This window comes from Ptychodera flava, chromosome 6 (assembly GCF_041260155.1).
Source record: "Ptychodera flava strain L36383 chromosome 6, AS_Pfla_20210202, whole genome shotgun sequence".
Classification (NCBI taxonomy): Eukaryota; Metazoa; Hemichordata; class Enteropneusta; family Ptychoderidae; genus Ptychodera; species Ptychodera flava.
In genome coordinates this window covers 31,490,153-31,511,280 of record NC_091933.1, presented here as the reverse complement: position 1 = coordinate 31,511,280, position 21,128 = coordinate 31,490,153, and the positions used below count along the sequence as shown (strand labels likewise).

The 21,128-nt window shown below is 38.0% G+C and overlaps 1 protein-coding gene across 1 annotated transcript; it reads right to left on the bottom strand.

The window, feature by feature from the left end:
- Nucleotides 1–831: 831 nt before the first annotated feature.
- LOC139134329 (toll-like receptor 13) lies at nt 832–19,379 on the bottom strand. The gene is made up of 2 exons (XM_070701209.1): nt 17,342–19,379; nt 832–1,762 (listed from the first exon to the last, which is right to left on the bottom strand). Exons 1-2 carry the CDS (start codon nt 18,499–18,501, stop codon nt 1,237–1,239), a joined length of 1,686 nt encoding a protein of 561 aa, XP_070557310.1. The 5' UTR covers nt 18,502–19,379; the 3' UTR covers nt 832–1,236.
- Between the last annotated feature and the right edge of the window lie 1,749 nt (nt 19,380–21,128).

The window sequence follows — 21,128 nt, the reverse complement described above, 5'->3', positions numbered from 1 at the left end:
TTACAGATTGTACCTTATTATTAGGGTCGCTAAACTAAACTTCTATTAATATGTTTCTGTCATACATGTTCATAACCTTAGTGACACTTTGAAACTAGCTATTTTATCTCACAGTAGCTATGCTGTGTGAAGTAAATAGAAACCAAGTATTCAAAATAGATTAGTTCTTTGAAAGTGGTACACTATGATGAACAACAAAATTTATGAAACCATGTCATTTATTTTTAATTACCTATTAACAAAAGTGATATCCACGCTATACATATACGGCTAAATAATATTTGTACAATTAATTCAAAGGTAAAATTTGAACGCGGTAGTTATGATTGACAGTCTAGCAGTTGCAAATATTATTTGAAATTAGTATTAAGTATCTAACTTCAGCTAACAGAACTTGGATTTATAGCTGAATTTTTGCGGCAAAAACCTCTATGGTCATCGTTACTAAAACCTCACCTTGTGTTGACAATGTGATTAATGTTCCATGTGCAATGAAAAAACAAAGATGACAGGAGAATTGCTGATCAACGATCTCTCAAAGGTTAGTATTCTTTGTGAATAATCCACCAAGCAAGGCCTTAGACAGACAAAGAGTAAATATTAGCAGCATCGTGTGCATATGGTCACAGACGATGCTGTGAGAAGGCTTTCGATTCATATAATTATATATATATATATATATATATATATATATATATATATATATATATATAATTTGTGTTTTCTTTATATATATATATATATATATATATATATATATATATATATATATATATATATATATATATATACATATATATATAAAGAAAACACCAATTATTTTGACTCATTCTTCGATTTTCGATATCAGCACACCATCCTGTATGTTACATTTCAAATCTTAACATGTGTAAGGCTGTCTTGCTGGTGAACCTACAAATTTCGGTGGTCTTCAAAGGCTATGTTCAAATGAACATAGAAAGAATCTCATTCTTATTCTACGTCGTGACACCATAACCCCAAAAGTGTTATTTTGAGCTCGAAATATGCCGTATCACTCATGACGAAGCTTCTGAACTTAATACATCAAGCATATTAACGCAACCTGTCTGCCTGTTTCCTATTAACCTTTGGTAAATCACGACATATTATATGTTGCAGCAGTGTCATAACCACTATTATTGTTCCACCGCTACTTGCAGCGTAGGCAAGGCGATGTCAGCTTTTTTGTAAAGTTTAAGGAATACTAATTGGCTTTCAGGCCATATTGATAGCTGTCTGTTTTACAGAGTTCTCCATCTTCTTCCAGAAGAGTTTCTGACCTTGCCTGTTGTCACTCCATTCAATGTGATTGCCTCGTCGCATTAAATACTGCAGTAGTCCAGGCATTCTGTTTGCAGGCACGTCCTCTTTGAGAATCAATATGGCGATGTCTCGGTGCTCCTCAAACATCTTCTGACGAACCATCTCCAGCTCAAAGTAACACCATTCACTTTCGATGAATTCGTTGGTGACAACGAAGGCAGTCTTTCGACTCTCGTTGATGGCGTCGATGATGTTTTCTGAAATACAGCTGCCTACGATAAAATCTCGGAAGTCTAGACACAGCTTGTAGTTGTAGGGAGGGTTTTCTAGGGTTGGTCGTAGGACGTTGAGAACCCAATTTTCGTCTTTTCTTGAGTGAGAAATAAAAATGTCGTACTTGTATTCACCCATTAGTTCCTCCTTGTCATTAATAGGAAGGTATCCCTTGCAGAGGAGTTTGAGAAGATACAACCTGTACCTGTTTGTGAATAAAACAGAAGAAGAAATGAATAAGCTTCAGTGACAATTTTTGCATATCGAGTACAAATTCTAACTTAACTGATTGAATTTAACTTTACACATCTTTCACTTAAAGTTGGATGAAACAAGAATTCATCTGACCAATTTCAACAATATACTAGGCTATCATGAAAAGCTGACTGTATTGCTCTTATCATATAGTTCATTCTGTTGGGAATCATGTTTTCAACTACTGAAAATACAGGATGGTGAAAATGTTGTTTACCAAAAAAGCTTAAGGAAGCATTCTACGAGGCGCCAAATGTAAAATCAATAATTTACATACATACATACATACATACATACATACATACATACATACATACATACATACATACATACATACATACATACATACATACATACATACATACATACATACATACAATATATATATATATATATATATATAACATATATATATATATATATATATATATATATATATATAGATAATCATACGCATAGAGTGTATTCATTCAGACATGTACAGTACATACGTTCATACATAAATCATACTTTTACACGTACACACATATTTTCGCACAAACATGCATAAACACACACTATACATACATAATGTAAATGTTAAACGTTATGATGATAGCCGTATTATTGGCCTTGAAGTCAAGCATTCCGGTTGTATTCTGACCATCATAAATGTATATATGCCATTTCATAATAGAGATAATTACCACGAGTTTCTTGAATATCTGCATAAAGTTCGCCACTGCATTAATAATGCTCAAACTAATAGTGTTATGGTCATTGGGGACTGGAATGCCGACATTAGAAATAACTCTGAATTTGGTAAAGAAATTACTAGTTTTTGTACAGACAATAATTACATCTGTTCTGATATCAGTTTCCTTGATATAAACAATCACCACAATTTCACGTACTATAGTGAAGTCCATCACTCTACATCATGGCTTGACCATTGCATTTCAACTCCTGCTGCACATTCATGTATTCGCGATGTTAATATTTTACATGATTATATCGGGTCAGACCACTTCCCTTTAAGTGTTGTATGTAATCTTGATTCCCTTCAGAATTATGACTTTCAGTTTTGTTCCCAAAATAGCTCAACTTTCAATAAGATCGACTGGTCTTGTATTGATAAAACTTCCGTACAGAATTATCATGATTTGTCAGAACGTTATTTGAGAACCATCAGCTTCGATGCTTGAGCACTCTCTTGTCGTGATTGCACATGTAAACATTCCTCTCACCTGAATTCTATAAATAAGCTTTATGACCTATTGTTGATGCCCTAACATCTGCCGCGTCTCAGTGTATTTCATCAAAGCAAACACATTATATCAATAAGAGTGTTCCGGGTTGGAATCACTATGTAAAGGAGCATCACTTAATCGCTCGGGATGCATTTATCTTGTGGAGGGATAATGGCAGTCCTCGCCATGGTCCAATCTTTGAAATAATGAGGAAAACCCGTGCCAAGTTTAAATATATTTTGAAGATTTGTAAGAAAAGTGAAAATCAAATGCGAGCTGACGCCCTTGCTGAAAATCTCTCAAACAAAAATACTAAGCAATTTTGGAAAGGTGTCAGTGGTAAGAAGTCTTCACCTTTGTCATCATCTGTGGGTGGTTGTAATGGTCATCAAAATATCGCTGGAATGTGGCGAGATCATTTTTCTGGTCTGTTGTCATCTGTTACTGATCATAGTAACGAATCCTATGTAAGGGCCGGAATTTCGAATGTTAACTTTATTGACAAAATGACTGTCAGGCCCGATGAAATTTCCAACTGTATTGTTAGATTAGCCAATGGGAAAGCAGTAGGGCCAGATGGCCTTGCTGCTGAGCATATCAAGTATGCACACAACTGTGTACACCCTTTGTTGTCACTTTTATTTACAGTTGTACATGTTCATGGACATTTACCGTCTGCTATGCTCGATACTACCTTGATACCAATTGTTAAAGATAAAACCGGTGATATAACTTGTGCTAAAAATTATCGCTCTATTGCCATAGCTACAGCCATTTCAAAGTTATACGAAATTTTACTACTTGATAGATGTAAGCATTATCTTGGTACAAGCGATCATCAGTTTGGATTTAAAACTGGTCATTCGACTGACATGCGTATTTTTCTGTTAAAAGAAGTCATCGATTTCTATAATCGCAACAATAGTCCAGTCTTTATGTGCTTTTAGATGCCACTAAAGCGATTGACAGAGTCAATCATTGGACCCTCTTTCGCAAGCTGATTGACAGACGTGTTCCTCTGTATATTGTTCGCCTTTTATTATTTTGGTATCGCAAACAAGAATTTTGAGTCAAATGGGGTAACGCTAGGATTTCTGAGAGTTTTACTGCAAATAATGGCGTTCGACAAGGGGGATTTTATCTCCTCGTTATTTAGTGTTTATATGGATAATTTGAGTGATTCACTTTGTAAAACACAAATTGGCTTTCACTTTGCTGGGCAATGCGTTAATCATTTCCTTTATGCTGACGATATTGTCTAAATTTGTCCATCTGTGAAGAGAGGACTTCGCCAGTCGACGAAAATACGTGATCATCAGCTGCTCCCCTACAATGGTGAGACTTGGCTGCAGTACGATGTAACAAACACAACTCATACGCGATCGCGTGGCCGCGCATTGAAGTGACTTGGGGATTCCTCGTACAGCCTCCGGTCACCGGGGTGACCCAGGCCTGGGGGTGACCGGGCGTTTGTGACAATAGGGCCGCTTTACACAGGCATATCCTTCCATGACAAGCAATCAAGTACGCCATTCTTGGCTTTATTTTGACAATACATCAAAGAAACTCGATGTACAAATTTTACAGAATGCTTTATACAATATAAACCAAGACTCCTAACACATTACGCTTTCAAGTGTAGTGTTAATTTCGCTTCACTACGCTTCGTTACACTTGTTTCATTTGCATACACCTTCCCACCTCGCTTCTTGAATTAGATGCCTGTCGATGTTGTAAGGCAAAGTGTCTTTTGGGCAAAGATTGTTTCAGATTGTTTTTAATTCTGTATTTTTAAAAGCTCTTTTAGTTTTTTCATTTTTTTTTGTTTTGTATTGTCTGGTGTTGCGGGCGTTAGCTGTTTACCGTCTTGTTTTTTTCACATTTGAGCAAGTACTCGAAATAAAGATTGATTATTATTATTACATACATACATACATACATACATACATACATACATACATACATACATACATACATACATACATACATACATACATACATACATACATACATACATACATACATACATACATACATACATACATACATACATACATACATACATACATACATACATACATACATACATACATACATACATTGATAGACTATAGAGCCTGGATAAGGGTCGAAATTTACAACGAGCCTCGCCGCGAAAAATTGTATGTACATAGGACCTCGTTCTGACTTACTGATACAGCTGGACCTCGTTCAGACTTACTGATAGAGCTGCAAAATTTTATATACATAGGACCTCGTTCTGACTTACTGATACAGCCGCAAAATTATATATATATATATATATATATATATATATATATATATATATATATATATATATATATATATATATATATATATATATATATATATAATATATATATATATATATATATATATATATATATATATATATAGGACTTCGTTCTGACTGACTGATACAGCTGCAAAACGATGCTGTGCGTTAGAATCGCGTTAGAATTTGAATATAACCACAGTTCGATCGGCAGCAACTTCGTGCTCGCCGCTTGACAGTCTGTCTGCGTTTTTGCGGCCGGAAAACCCCTAAAAAGGTGCAGTTTCTGGAGCGTGTGCCCCCATGTTGCCTGTTTGGTGTCCACTTACACAATGAAGGCCGCCATAGCTTCGCGCCCTTTTAAAGGGAGGCTCCGCCTTTAAGCAAATTATGCGTTGGGTTTGTCATTAGTTAGGCGTGTCTTTCATTAATCCTAATGATTATTCATACTATGTATGTACAAAGGTCAAAACTTGAACTTGGTCTTTCTAAGACACAACACAAAGCTATCTCCGACCATTCTGTCTCCCTCTAACCCGAACCTCTATCCCCAAGTGTGTACCCCACATTTGTTGGTGCCGAGACCAGGATTCGAAGATGTCCGACACAGAGAGAGACAAGCGTCCTAGAAGGGGCCATCGCTCTCAGATGACCAAACTCATCCGAAAGGCTGAAGAAATCGTCACATCCGGTACTCCACTATAACAAGGCAAGATTGACTTGCTGAAAGCTACTTTCGCGATTATGACGACTAAAATCAAACAGATCAAAGTCTTACATGAACAAATCCTCAACAATATCGAAGACGACGACGATTACGACACATAATTCGAAGAAGCAGACGATTACGTGATTGGAGTCAACGAGGACTTGGTGAAATTCGAGTGATTTCTACAAACGCCTAGCAAATCCTTCGACCCAAGCCGACACCAGCAGTCCCACAACAAAGAACAGTCACGTAAGTCGACTCCCAGATTCCAGTAAAACAACCAGAAAAATCAACTTGCCGAAGCTGACACTATCTCCTTTCAGTGGTGACATTCTTACCTTACAAAGTTTCAAGGATGGATTTGATGCTGCCGTCTACAACGATACAAGTCTAAATGATGTCCAAAAATTATAACTAATGGTAGTAATGTTAATATACGTGGTGCTTTACTTGTACCTCAGATAACTACACAACTTATTTGAATTTTTTTAAATCCACTTTATTGTCCTAAAAAAAATCAATTACATTGAATGAAAAAATTACTTCGGTATTTAGCATTATACGAGATCTATAAATATTCCCGAGTATTTGTAATGAGTGTCCTTTTCCATTACTTTTGCTTGGTAAGTATCCGATTTTCGTACAATACTGAAAAAAGAAGTTAGCCCATCGAGTGAGGGTATCTTTCGTTTAGACCTACAATTGCAAATATTTTTTTAATTAACAATACAAAGTAATTTAAAGTTTTCCACCAATCTTTTGATAGGTGATGTTTCGTTCTTAGTACCCAATAGCGCGTCAAAAGGTGACAACTCTATGCCAATATTACATTTGCGCCGTAAAGGCGCCACCACTTTCCAAAACTATTTACACCTTTCCAACAATCTTTTGATGGTTGATGTTTCGTTCTAATACCCAATAGCACGTCAAAAGGCGACAACTCTATGCCAATATTACATTTGCGCCGTAAAGGTGCCACCACTTTCCAAAACTACAGTTACATTCACAAAATAAATGTAAGAGGCTCTCCTCATAAATTCTAAGAAAACGAGTATTTATCAGAATCAGTTATCCCTCTAATTTTCAAGTATTTATTTGTTATAAGTATTCTACTGGTTATCCTGTTTTGAAGATTACGTCATGCACAATCCTGTGTAATCCGAAACGGTAAAGAAACACAAAATTGAAAATCAAACGCACCAAAAAAGAAGTTCCCACTTTTGCTTACATTTCAAAGGTTTCAAATGCTCTTTCATGAACAATTCAAGTATTATTTCATAACTCCTTTTACATGTGGCTTTTGACAAGAAATCATTAGTCGACTGCCGTATTGACTGAGTATAAGTCGGTTGGGAGCAAAGTTGCATCTATAATAGACAATAGTATTACACAATACATTGTATTGCATTAATAATAATAGTATTACACAATACATATCGTAATATTACACAATACATGTAATAGTGTTACACAATACATAGTATGATAAAAAATCATTATTCTCGTCTAATAAATCGGAACGATATATTATACTCTTTCGATACCACTCAATATAAAAAATGCTCGAAATATTAACCCTCAAAACGGGGTTAAACCAAATACATTGACGTAAGGGAGGAACAAGGCTTTTCACGCGGAGGGTTTCAGACAAACTATACAGAGCAGCATAACAAAAATTATGACAAGAAAATTTCTTTCTCGCAAACTCTGTAATTTGCTCGGCGGAAAAACAAATGAGAGTAGTCGGACTAATACCTCCCATGCTTCAAACATTTTAGACCAAGTAGAATCTCTGTTTTGTACTAGTGTCTGAACCCATGACGCTTGGAGAGCTTGAACAAAGGACGGAAAATGTATCATTCTCAAACGACCCATCTTATAACCGCAACATAATTTCAACCTATTTATTTTGTCCTGCTTCGATTTCAAAATAAAATTATAAAATATTTTCATTAAGGCAGTTAGACTTATAGGAGAGACTGGAGATAGAGATGAAAAAGGTGCAAAAATTTGATAAAGCCATGATAGTCTATATAATTGTAATTTTTTCCACATAAAGTCATTGGACGCCAGGACCATTTGTCTAACAAAATTACTACTTCCTTCATTTTAGGGACAAAATTAATCTGCTCTAGACGGTCCACGTAAACATTAAAATTAATACCAAGTATATTGAAATCTTTATCAATCCAAAGCGAATTTCTGTCTGGTAACAAGACCTCATCGGAGTGACTTTTTGAGCCAAACTGCATCATTTTTGTTTTATCATAGTTTATACGTAGACCTGATAAAAGTGCAAAGGCGTCTAATGTGTCTAATGAACATTTTAATGATTTTTGAGAGCCATCTAAAAATGAAAATGTGTCGTCGGCGCACTGAATGAGCAAAAATTCCTTATCTTTGAGCCGAATACCTTTGATGTTATGGTTTGCTCTGATTTCATGGGCAAGAATTTCGACGCACATGATAAACAAAGAGGGGACAGTGGGTCCCTTGTCGGAAATCACGCTCAATAGAAAAGAAGTGAGAAAATTCCCTTTATTTATAACACACCTTGAGATGTTCGCATACAAAACTTTGAACCAGTTTCTAAAGGAAGGTCCAAAATCAAACCTGAACAAAGCATTATCAATAAATTCCTACGAAAGGGTGTCAAACGCTTTTTCAAAATCCAGAAGTGCCAGCAAACCAGGAAATTTGTCCAACTTTGCGGTTAACAATACATCAAATATTAAGCGAGTATTTTCGCCAATATATCTCCTTTAGGGAAGCTTTTTTGATCTGAATGAATAATTTTAGGCAAAATGCTTTTCATGTGATTTGCTAATGCGCCTGAAGAAATTTTGTAATCTGTATTGAGTAGCGTAATCGGACGCCAGTTCTTCAAAAGATACCTATTTTTATTTGGTTTCGGAATACATGTGATAATACCCCTTCTCTGTGAAATTGACATTTGACCTGAACGATAAGCAGAATTAAAGGCGCGTACTACATACTGACCTATATCTGACCAAATTCTTTTATAAAATTCAACTGTAAAACCGTCTTTACCCGGGACCTATTATTTTTCATTGCTTTCAGCACACGCTCGCATTCTTGCATGGATAAATTTCCTTCCAAAGACTCACTTTCATCAGCATTTAGCTTTTTCATAGAATTTTCGTGCAACATGAAATCATTCAAACCAGTTTAACTACACTGTACATTTGTAGGGACAGAGTAGAGCTTTTCATTAAAGTCTGCGTGTACATTAAGAGTAGTTTTGTTATCTGTAGTGTTCAATCAATTAATCATTCAAAATTAACTTCCCAATGGTTTTGTTGATATAGTTCCGTTTTTCCAATGAACAAAAATGTTTACTAGGCTTTTCATCCTTTGCTGACCACCTCGCACGGGCTCTCACTCTACTTCCCTCTACTTTGCTCCTACGAAGTTCAAGCAGCTGCTCTAGTTTTTCATGGAGATCATTCAGCTGTTCATTTTAGGACAATAAGTTAACTTGAGAATATAACAACTCAATTTCAGACTGGAGTGTTTTTCTCAGCCGTTATAAATTCGGCTTTTTTCCTCGTTGCGTTCGGGATAGTAGCCCCCCGAATATTACTTTTCAATGTATCAAGTAATAATTGATCCGAGATACTTAAAAAGTGCTCAGATTGTGAATTTAATCATTACAAAACTTTGACCCAATCATTTACAGTATCGCGTATTGTTTTCTTGATCACGTCAACATACGCATCGTTATTCAGAAATGAACAATTAAACTTCCAGAATCCTTTACCACGTCGAGTTTGATCAAAACACGTTGATAAAACTATCAGAGAGTGGTCACTTCGTAACCCGCGCGAATCTTTTGCCCCAGTAGTCATAAAAACCAAATCAGGCGTGATAAGGAAATAGTCCAATCTACTTTGGACAAATATGAGGTTTCGCCTCCACCATGTGATGTGACGTACAGATTCATTTGTCATACGCCTGATATCAGTTAAATTATAATGTTCACAAAGAAGGTCAATTTCGAATCGCGCTTTAGAATGCTTATCAGTTGTACGGCCTGCAGTATCGACTTGGAAATTTCTTACATTCCAATCTCCAAATAATATGGCGGAGTCATTACCAATCATATCAGTTTTTATCCTTTATATTAACAAAAAAGCCGGGTCGTTCTCATTTGGACCGTACAAGCAGACAAAAGTGAAACGGAAATCATTTAGTGTTAAATCAAGTAAGATAAACAGACCCTTTGTATCACTTTGTTCTGAATGCAAAGTGTACTCGAAATTATTTTTGAAAAGAATGGCGACACCCCTGCTATTAGGCCTACTGTCACCCGCACTAAAGAATGCAGGGGCTCCCCACTGCAATCGCCATCTGGTACACTCGTCATGGGTCTCTTGCAAACAAATAATCGATGCATCTTAATTGCGTAACCAATTGAAGACATCCTTTCTTTTGTTCTGGTCACGCAAACCTCGTACATTCAAAGACATAAAAGACAAATTAGGTTTCATTTTGGTCTAGTAAAATTGTAAATGGGTAACGGTTTGGCTCATAACCGCGCGCAATCGACAAAAATGAAATTTCGAACACCAACTCAAACTATGCAAGTCACTACTTAAACAAGAAACAAAAACAGACATGAAAAAATCACGATAGACATAGCCTGAAGAAAACAACGAAACATACAACAAAAGAAAAATTAGAAAAGAAAGAAAGAAAGATAAAAACAAACACGTTGAAGCATCATTAACTACAAAGGACAACCAGCAAGAGAACATGGCTAGACCCAAGATAACAACTCATAAAATTAAATATTACAAAGTTGAAGGTGAAATTACCATAAGTATTTTCGACCTCCATGACATTTCAATCCCAGAAATTTCACAGCTCTAGCCTCTTTTGATACCTTTAAATAGGTTGTCCAAAACTTTGTCCACACACCGAACCATTTTCTGTTTTTCCTCATCATTCTCGCTCTTTTGAAAATACTAGCATTTTCTTTTGTCAATCTTTCCTTGATGAAAATTTGCTTAGAGAGCGTATAGCTATTCCTGGTTTCGGAGTTCCGAACTCGTCGTAATTTAGTTCTTGCAGAATAAAACTTTCCAGCGAGGAAGCTTGATTTGAATTTGACCAATATTACCGGTAGACCCTGGCTGCGACGTGGCAGTGGATGACAATTATCAATATCGCTGAGAGCCATGTCGACTCCAACCACTTGTGCAATTTTACACAAATTCGAACCAATTTCTTCAAAAATGCATCTTGGGTACACACTCAATGAATTTCCATAGTACATCGGCGATGATACTGCTCTGGAACTTTTTCGTCTCTCCACTAGGTGTCCAATTTCTTCTCTAGAAGTCTTCAGCTCATTTCCCATTGCCATGGTTTTTGTGTCGTGTTGAGTGACAGTTTCATCCAGATACGACAAACTCTTTTTCAAGTGTTGAATATCAGTTCTAACGTATGCACTTATTGTGTCCATTTTGTCCCTAAGCTTGGTGAAAACATCATGAAGGTAAAATTTGAAGTCGGTGACTCTTTTTCCTGATCACAAGAAGGAGCAGTGCGTCTACTGTTACCCTTCAGCGACTGCTGTGGCTGACTTCCATTGAACTGTTCTCACCTGTTTCGGCCATCTTAGTACTTTTTGGCGTCGTACCACTGCAAGTGCTGGAGCCAGTCGAACTTTTTGACGATTTTCTTCGGTTTCTATTACGTTCGGCATCAGAACCTTCACAGTTTGATGACCATACGTCGAGTATGTGGCGACCTTCTCGAGCATATCTAGCCGATGTTCTCGGGAAAAAATTAGGGAAATGCAGGAGCCATAAAAAACATGGCTCACCCATCGAACGCCCCCACGCCCCGAAATTATTTGAATTCTTGTGCTAGTATTGCCAGATTACCTTATTTGCAAGAGTTGGAATTAGCACACCCTGTATCTGATGCGCATGATTTCGAAGTTTCAATTTTGGTAGGCACAGATTTCTATTATTCATTTGTTGGTGATCACATTATCCGTCGGCAGGGACCCACTGCTGTGTCTTCTCGATTGGGTTATTTGTTGTCTCGGCCCTTGCCACATCCAAATTCCCGTCACCTCCCCACCTCTACAGTAATGCATGTTGCCACACATACCTCGGGGGATATTGCTTGCCTCAAAACTTCTGGAATGTTGAGAGTATTGGCATTGCTGACGACCATGTTAGTCAACAAGAAGTCACTTATGATAGTTACACCAAAACTAAACTTCGCTAAGAAAACACCGATGCATCGCAAAACTTCCCTGGTGCTAACCGCATTGCCGACAAATAGAAATGTTTACGAAAAATGGTCCAACGATAAAGATCCGAGATTAGACGGGTATACAACCTAATCACAAAACAGTTGGACAGCTGTTTCATAGAAATAGTTGCTAAAGATGATGTAATTTCAGGCCATTATTTACCACATCATCCCGTAAAGAAAAATTCCGAAACGAAGCCTATCAGAATAGTCTACGACTGCAGCTGCAAGGTCGGAAACAACCCCAGTTTAAACGACTGCTTAGGCGCAGGGCCATCACTACTAAATGATCTTGCTTCGATTATGCTCTGCTTCAGCATTCACAAATTTGGCCTTTCCGCAGATATCGAGAAGGCATTCTTACAAGTAGGCCTATATGAGTCCGATCGCGATTTAACAAAATTCATGTGGTTATCAGATCCTGACGATCCAAACAGTCCATTTCGTATTTACCGCTTTTAAGTTGCAATATGGATCAAAATTGTCGATTTTTTTTGTAAAACTAAAGCAAATAGACCATACTACGTTGAAGTACTCTTCTTAGCTAAGCCTCTTACCAATCCCGGCACACAAATACGTTCATTTTGATACGTTGCGGCCGCCTAGAAAAGCTGTTTTGTAAACAAACTTTCAAAACAAAAACATTGGCGTTTTCTGCTGTGCACGTGACAAGTACAACCAAGAGTGATGACGTCTCAATAGAGTGCACGTTTGAGGGGCGATGTTGACACGATGACAGAACTTGACATATATAATGATAATTCATTGTAAATTTTGCGTTTGCCTAACTTTGGTAGCATCACAATGTTTCAGAAATATAAGTATATCGATATGATAAAGTACAGCTCTACAAAAGATCGTGTGATTGATTTTTCTCACCCATATACATGTATGTCAGTGCCGCACCGTGTGCACCTACTGTGTAAGTTCGATCGATCGAGCGTCCAGACCACGTACACCGATCTGGTTGTGTTCACCGCATGCCTGACAGCGTTTCCGCAATCCTCTCCCCGTTGCATGTTGTTACATTTTTCATGTTAAAAGGCGAGGTATCTGCACGCTATATTTATTTGAAAGCCTTGGCCACTTCAATATCAACCACCACTACAGAATTTCGGTCTGGTCTTGGCCATGTCAGCGCGTCGATCGACGCGTCGTAAATGAGACCATGTCATTAATGATGGAGACTGCAGTTTTTCTTTGTTTCCGAAAAATGCATATTTGACCTGAAGGATATAGATTATCAATGAATGCCAACAGATCTAAGTTATTTCCTTGCGGAGGGACTACGGCCCGGTTCATATTACAAATCGTGGGGTCCGCACGATGTTGGTTGGTTGGTGTTGCCCGAGGAAACACCGCTGGCTAGCGAAGCTGATCATCACACAGTGGCGACGTGGTGTTTTCGCGAGAAACTCTAGACACAGTCTGCCTCCTCGACGTGGTGCAGTAGTCGCGTGTCACTTTTTCTTCTGGTTCCATCTTTCGATCTGACCAAACAATGTTTATTTTGCCGACATTTTGGGCAATTTCTTCTATTTTTACTAGGTTGAATCAGTCAGCAGAGACCCGGGGGCAGAGACCCAGGGCGCCGGCAGAGACCTGACCGCATGCCCATGAGAAGGCCAGCTAGGCATGTTGACAGGATGTTGGAATGTCGCAAACCGTTACCATGTACAAATACGCATGCGTACATATTCAAATAGTAAATATGACGTTTCAAATTCTGTGCTTTACTCTCGCAAAAAGTACGTACCAAAACAGCAATTTATTCGGTAATTAATAAATTTACTCAAATAAGAGCCATCCCCGTGTTCCTGTTAATGGTCGAATCTGCAAATGAAATTGTTATGGTTTTTCTATAAAGTTAAATCTTCGAAATATGAAGGTCAAGTTTGATCTTTATTGCAACTTTAACTATATTGCTGTTTGGTGCCGCATGCTCGCCGGCTGAGACATAAATGTAATAAACTCCACACATTATTCATATCTTAATTGTTTGCGTTTAGTGCGTTTTGTGTATTTGAAAGTGTATTTTACGTTTCTCCATGTTGTGTACAGAACTGGTTGGTCATGGCGAGACACAGCTGTAATCTGAACGTCAGTGCAGTGTCTACTCCAGAGTGGAAGAGACTATTACACTACGATCCTTTTACGGCTTTTTTCGAAAATTTGCCGTACTTTCATAATCAGTCGCCTAAAATTCGTCTTCTGTGGATAAATTGTGTGGACTAATCGATAAATTGTCTGTAATCATATGTTGTCCCACTTGATGGTTGTTTATTCACTGGGGATAAAAGAATGTCTAATTTTGTTCGACTGTGTTAAAGGTAGTGTTCTTATTGCTTTTACTAGATTGAAATATAGCTATACGTTCTCGTCAACATGTTTTGTGTCGTAAATTTCTGTTATAAGGTTGTATATTTCTCTGTTATTTGTTCCGAGTCATCTGTCATAAACTTTGTGTGGTATCACTCGTCGACGAGTTATTTTGACGCTTCCTTATAATGTGATTATCGGTATCTAGAACAGCTGTTCCCCTTCCATTATCTAACAGTTTGATAAGGAACTCACCGTTTTCTGATAGTGATCTCCAAGTATTCTAGTCTGTGTTTCGGAAAGGAAACCTATAGTTTCAGGAAATTATGCAATAACACTACACTAGTTTTATTAAAGTTATTATTTACTTAGGGCATTGATAAACAAATGATCACATATGCAAGCTCAAATCTATAACATTTATGGTTGAGTTTTTATTACATTTATGGTTACTTTGTTTATTACATTTGTGTTTGATTTTTTTACAATTGTGGTTGATATTACATTTGTGGTGATTATTACATTTATGTAGGTTACAAACCCTAAGCAATGCAGTTTTAGTACTGTGATTTGCACGAGAAGCTGACTGGCATTTTGAATACAATCTATTTTTTGATAAATAGATTTTCAATTGAACCGCGACAAAACGCTCTAAACATTTGGACAAAAAACATAAATTTGAAACTGACCAATAATTTTTAAGAATATTGTTATCAAGACTAGGTTTCTTTATCAAAGGCTTAATAAATGCAGTTTTAAACACGTGCGGAACAGTACCTGATAAAAGCGAGCTGTTAAAAAGGTGAGTTAAAAACGAAGCGATTTCATAAATACAATCTTTAAAAACTTCAGTTGGTAAAATATCTAAAATGCACGATTTAGAAGATGATTTTAAAACTAACTTTAAAATATCATTTTCACTGACAAGACTAAAAGATGACAACGAACAGTTGAGGAAAGGATAAATAGCATTGTCAATAACTGGAACTAGGCCTTCTCTGTATTTCTCTACTTTCTGCTGGAATCGACACCAGACACCAGATCGCCGTCGATCTTACAGGTTACTCTTTCGAAGTCTTACGCTTATCGTTAATACTTAACTCTTGAGATTTATTTCGTGTTATTTACTATTTCTTAATATAGTTGTGTAGATTTGCGGGAGGATGCTGGGAATCACGTGTAAGGTGTAGCTCCGCCCACCAACTCGTCTACTAATTAAGCAAATTATGCATTGGGCGTGTCATTAGTAAGGCGTGTCTTTCATTAATCCTATTGATTATTTAGAGGTTATAAACGGCAAGCGAGGGTATTTGGTTGCGGATATAAGACCTCTGGGGTGAAAATTAGCATATTTGGGTGAAATAATCACCTCGCTTCGCTCGGTGATTATTTCACCCAAATATGCTAATTTTCACCCCAGAGGTCTTATATCCGCAACCAAATACCCGAGCGCACCGTTTATAACCTCATTATAATATGCTAAAGTTAAAAACAGGTGGACAATGACGTTATTTAGGGCCGAAGTTGGAACGAAAGTTCAGGAGCGCCCAGCCTCATACAAACTCTAAAATAGAACGTTTCAGAACGAGCGCGCGTGCACAGTTGAATTCATAAAATACGGTTACGCAAGGCATCGATATCGCGATTAGACATCGAACTTGAAGAATTTTACTTAAAACAAACCGCTCAAAAAACTTTTAAAAATTATGTTGTTGTTACATAGCCTCCGCTGATTACAGAAACTCTTCATTTGTTGGTTCGTCAAGCTGCACTAGACTAAAATTTAAAAATCAAAATCAATCTGAACCCATAGACTTGTTCGACATTATGGCGCGTTGAGCTCTCAAGTTGGCGTTCGAAATTTGCGCGAGCTCATAAATGTTACGCGGCGCGCAGGTCTTCTTGTTGAGAATATAAATCCCGGCTCCAGCCAATCAGATTGCCGGATTCCCGCTAAGCATATATATAATCATACTTCAATGTATATATGGACCTGTGATAGTAATAAAGGTCAAGACTTGAACCTGGTCATACTAAGACACAATACAAAGCTGTCTCCGGCCACTCTCTCTAACCTGAACCTATCCCCAAGTGTGTCCCCCACGGGGGGATTCAGATTTTACGACAGAGTGCGAACATGGCTTTATTGTCTCAACAGGTGATAACAAGCAGAAAAAGCACTTTGTTAACAAAAACAAAATTGTTTAAGTTGACCAAGAAAAATAAATGTCATGCTATATGTGACGATATAACTTATATTACAACACTTTGAAAAGTGGGGAATATAGCTCAAATACTTGAAAATATGGTGTTATTTGAAGTGTTTGCGGACGATCAATATTTTTCACTGCAGTGCTGTAGGGTGCTAAGGGTTAACGGATCTAAATGAGATGAATTTCTTTTACGTTTTTTTTTGGGGGTGACGCATTTTATAATTGATGAAGGGGGATTTTAGAACTTTAATTTGAGGGGGGTCGCTTTTTGCATTTCATTTGTTGCTTAAATTCTACCGATCTCCCTTTCCCATAAAAAAACGAATGCTCCCTAAGAATGAGCTTTCACAAGGAGCATACCAGCAAGGTATTTAAAGTACTTTTTAGAGCCAGAATTTTTGTTCCCGCGCCACATGCGACCTAATATAAATGATGAATTCAATGAGCTTTATCTATCGGATTTGTTACATACCTTATTCTCCACCTATTTGTGACCAAGAGTGCGATCACAGCACACAGCAGAATAACACCAACACTGGCCAAAACGGACACAAGGACGACGGGAAACTCACACTGCAGACCATCAGGATTGAACTTCATTAGATTTAATCCCGATGCACATGTGGTATTCTGAGGTTTCACGATGACGTCACCGGTGTCGATCCACTTGCGAAACCACACCAGGTCACAACCACAGTCTAAGGGATTGTGGTGCACGTACAGTCGTTTCAAATTCTCCAAATGTTGCAGCCCAGTCGTCGGAGAGATTGTGGTGATTTTATTGTTGGCTAGATTAAGTTCGTCAAGTTCTGCGGACCCATTGAACATGTCAGGAGGTAAATATTCCACCTGATTCGTTTCAAGAAATACCTTTTCAAGGGAAGGTAAATTGCGGAATGTCGCTGGTTCAAGTTTTTTTATCTGGTTCCCGTAGAGAAGTAAAAAACATAGCTTGACATTGTATCTAAACGCGTCTTCTGAAATGATTTCAACACTAGACTCTCGAAGGTCAATTTTCCACAGGTTGTGCAGAGGGCGAAACCACTCACTCCTAACTGTTGTAATGGCTCTATTGAACCGAAGAAGCAGATACTCCAAATTCTCAAGACCTTCGAATACGTCAGGATGCATTTGGTTGCCGTCTAGCAAATTATGGGCCAGGTTAAGTGTATTAAGCTTTGCTAAATGTGCAAACTCCAAAGCACCGAGCCTACCAATCTTGTTAGTCGACAAATCCAAGTATACCGTAGCTGTTGGTATCTTTGAAGGTACTTTAGTCAACCTCTGCTTGGATGCACAGTCGAGCGTCAGTGACGGATTCATTATATACATGGGTGAATAACACAGATCACAAATACAGGCATCGGGACACGTTACATTCTCCGCGGGGACACATTTCTTACACTGAGCATACGACGAGTAAGAAACAACAAGAAGGAAGAGAAGATAGCCTGCATACGTCATCGTTATACGATATTTCGCTTGCACACCACTGTTCCTAATATCGGATAATTTTCTCCACGAACACAGAAGTATCCGAAAATACGCGTTCCTGATCTCTTCCCGGTAGGAAACTGTAGTCCGACTGCTGATAGTGTGTAACACCCCTGGACTACTAAACTTCAAGTCCATGGGTGGTCACGTCACGTGGTGTTTATAACAATTGTCCTTAACACGTTTTCCCCATGACACATTTTACCTTTTTGTTGCACATGAAGAAATTAAAGGCACTGTAAATCACACAAGTGTGAATGAACTATTTTAAGTCAAGCAACTGTTTAGAACGATAGCGATGAATAACAATCAAACCCTGTCTAAGGGTTGTCTTATGCACAAACACAAATGGAAGCGCGTTCAAAGTGCAAAGTGCATCTTATTCTGAATTAGCCACAAACATGCGGTGCACACGTCAGCTCACTGAAAACAGTACAAAGCAGAAGTCGTGGATGTCAGTGCCAAATCTCAACATTGTGTTGACAAAGCTATTCCTTATATGGTGTTCACAGTGAGATGACTTGGTACTTCTTCAAAAGTATGGTAAAAGGGCGAAAAAGCTGGCAGATGTAGTGGCAGCTTGAAAGGAATGGATTAAATGCTGAATTATATCTCCACACCATAACTCTGTATAAGTGAAGTAAGGCTGGGTAACCCCAATGTCCTGTTTTAATTGGGTTATTAATAATGAACAGGGATTATACAAGGAGCTGCCATGGCCTTGACTCAAAAGGTTAAATATTAGCCATGACTGAAAGATGTTTCAGAGGGGATTACCCAGGCGGCTTTGCTGTCCCTGCTTTAAACTCAGCCACGCCGCTCCGAAGATATCCCATAATGCATTGGTGTAAGTCCAATGCCTACATCGGAAATCGGCTCATTTGGCGTCAAGACACCAATGCGAGCGGATAGCCTTCGCTCATCCAATCTTGCCGCATATGGCAAGCAATTGCGATAATGACGAATGCCTTATTCCTCAAATCAGTGAATGACATGCTTATCCTTCCCCACTTCAGTGACACACGTTCCCTAGTCAGTAAATGACGATGGGCCGGGGGTACCCCCAGGCCTCCCACAAGTATCAGATTGTTGTAGCGAAGCAAGCAGTTTTTCTCACAGAAAAAAAGTTGCATAACGTACTCAGTAAAACGTTGTCAGGAAACATGAAAAGTGACTGAGGTCGAAGTGACTAAGGCACCGGGATGGATCTGACCACAACCAACGACAAGAGGGTGTGAACTACTTGAGTCGAAACGGACAGGGGTCAAGTTTCCTGCTGCCCCGGCCCCAAGCTGCAGGCCTGGCTATGTTTACATAAGGCGTCCACATTTTAGAAAAATCGCTAAAAGTAGGCAGAAAGAAAACCCCATTACGTGAAAACGCAAGGGGTCGATAGGGGCCGCCTTACAGTTTGACACGTTTCGAACCATTAAGAGTTGAATGATACTACATTGACTGGGTTGACCATACGACTTTCATCTAACAAGTCCGAGAAAAATGAATGCATTGGATGTTTGACCAAACTTTACAAAGCATCATTTTTCGATCCAAAAATTCATGCGTATAGAACTAATGAAAATTCGTAAAGAATGCCACTGCCTTGTACATCAGGCAATAAAACGTCGTTGGCGTGAAAATGAGTTTACTAGAAAATACATAGTGGCACTTAACATTAGTTTGAAAATTTAGCGTCTTTACCGCTGTATCGCTAGATGGCCGCCATGTTTTAATCGAAGATGAAGTGGTGAATTCTGGGATATCTTCGAGGTGGCATGACTCAGTTACGATTTAACTTCCCCTTAAGGTCGTCTGCTCGTCATACATGCATTCAACTTGAAGTCACATGGAAGGGTAGTGCAATTCAGATGAAGGAAATTTCTCCATTCAGAGGATAATTTTCCGAGATGATGATGATGGCAACTACTGTTAAACTATTTGTAAATTATATTAATTATGTTATGTTTGCATTGAATTTCTCGCGGGAAGGTGTCACGAGAATATCAGTTGTAAAGCTGTTAACAAGCCGTTGTACGTAAACCGCACACCTAACTTCGTTATGGTATTATTTACAGTCAGTCCACCCTGATCCGAGATAACTTAATTTAAATATTCAGAATGTTCCAATATTTCAGTTCAGTTCAGACACTACCGAATTTTACATTTTAACAGAAATCTTGCGTATCGTGTACATTGCAAAGTCTCTCTTGCCATTCAATGAATTTCATCTAGCTTAGATATTACTGGTCACATACTTTGCATTTGATAAGAAAAAGTATTGAATCAAGCGGTCTTTCACTGGGCGTTACAGTTACCATGGCTGATCAGATTGTCTGATGGTTAATGAAAGTATGGTAGATAACTGCATTACATATCAATGGTCCACGGATAGCACAGTATCGATACTGCTATTGTCATATGGTCTCGAACAAACATAAAAACCATTTAATTTGAACTTCTTCAATCAGACGTTTTTAGCTTTCCACAATATTCATTTTACTTCATTGCACTTTATGCCTCCCCTGCTTTTACACAACTGGTTAACAGAAGCTGTTAGATGGCATGCAGCCTTCTGATCTCCACCGCTTTCATTATGAAAACAGTTGAACTGCACATTTCTAGTGAGTAATGGGAATTCCACGCAGGTGTGGACAGAAAAACATATAGCTTATATCTCTTGACTTTTCACTAGACAACAACATAACTAAGGGACGCGTTGGTATCCGTTCTAATCACAAGTTTACATATTTCTAATTCAAAGGTATGCA

Excerpts from the sequence above, each read along its gene's own strand:
- LOC139134329 (XM_070701209.1), bottom strand. The coding sequence starts at position 18,501 with ATGGACTTGAAGTTTAGTAGTCCAGGGGTGTTACACACTATCAGCAGT. Across the intron at positions 1,763-17,341 it reads ACAAATAGGTGGAGAATAAG|GTACAGGTTGTATCTTCTCA; the intron begins GTATGTAACAAA and ends ATTCACAAACAG.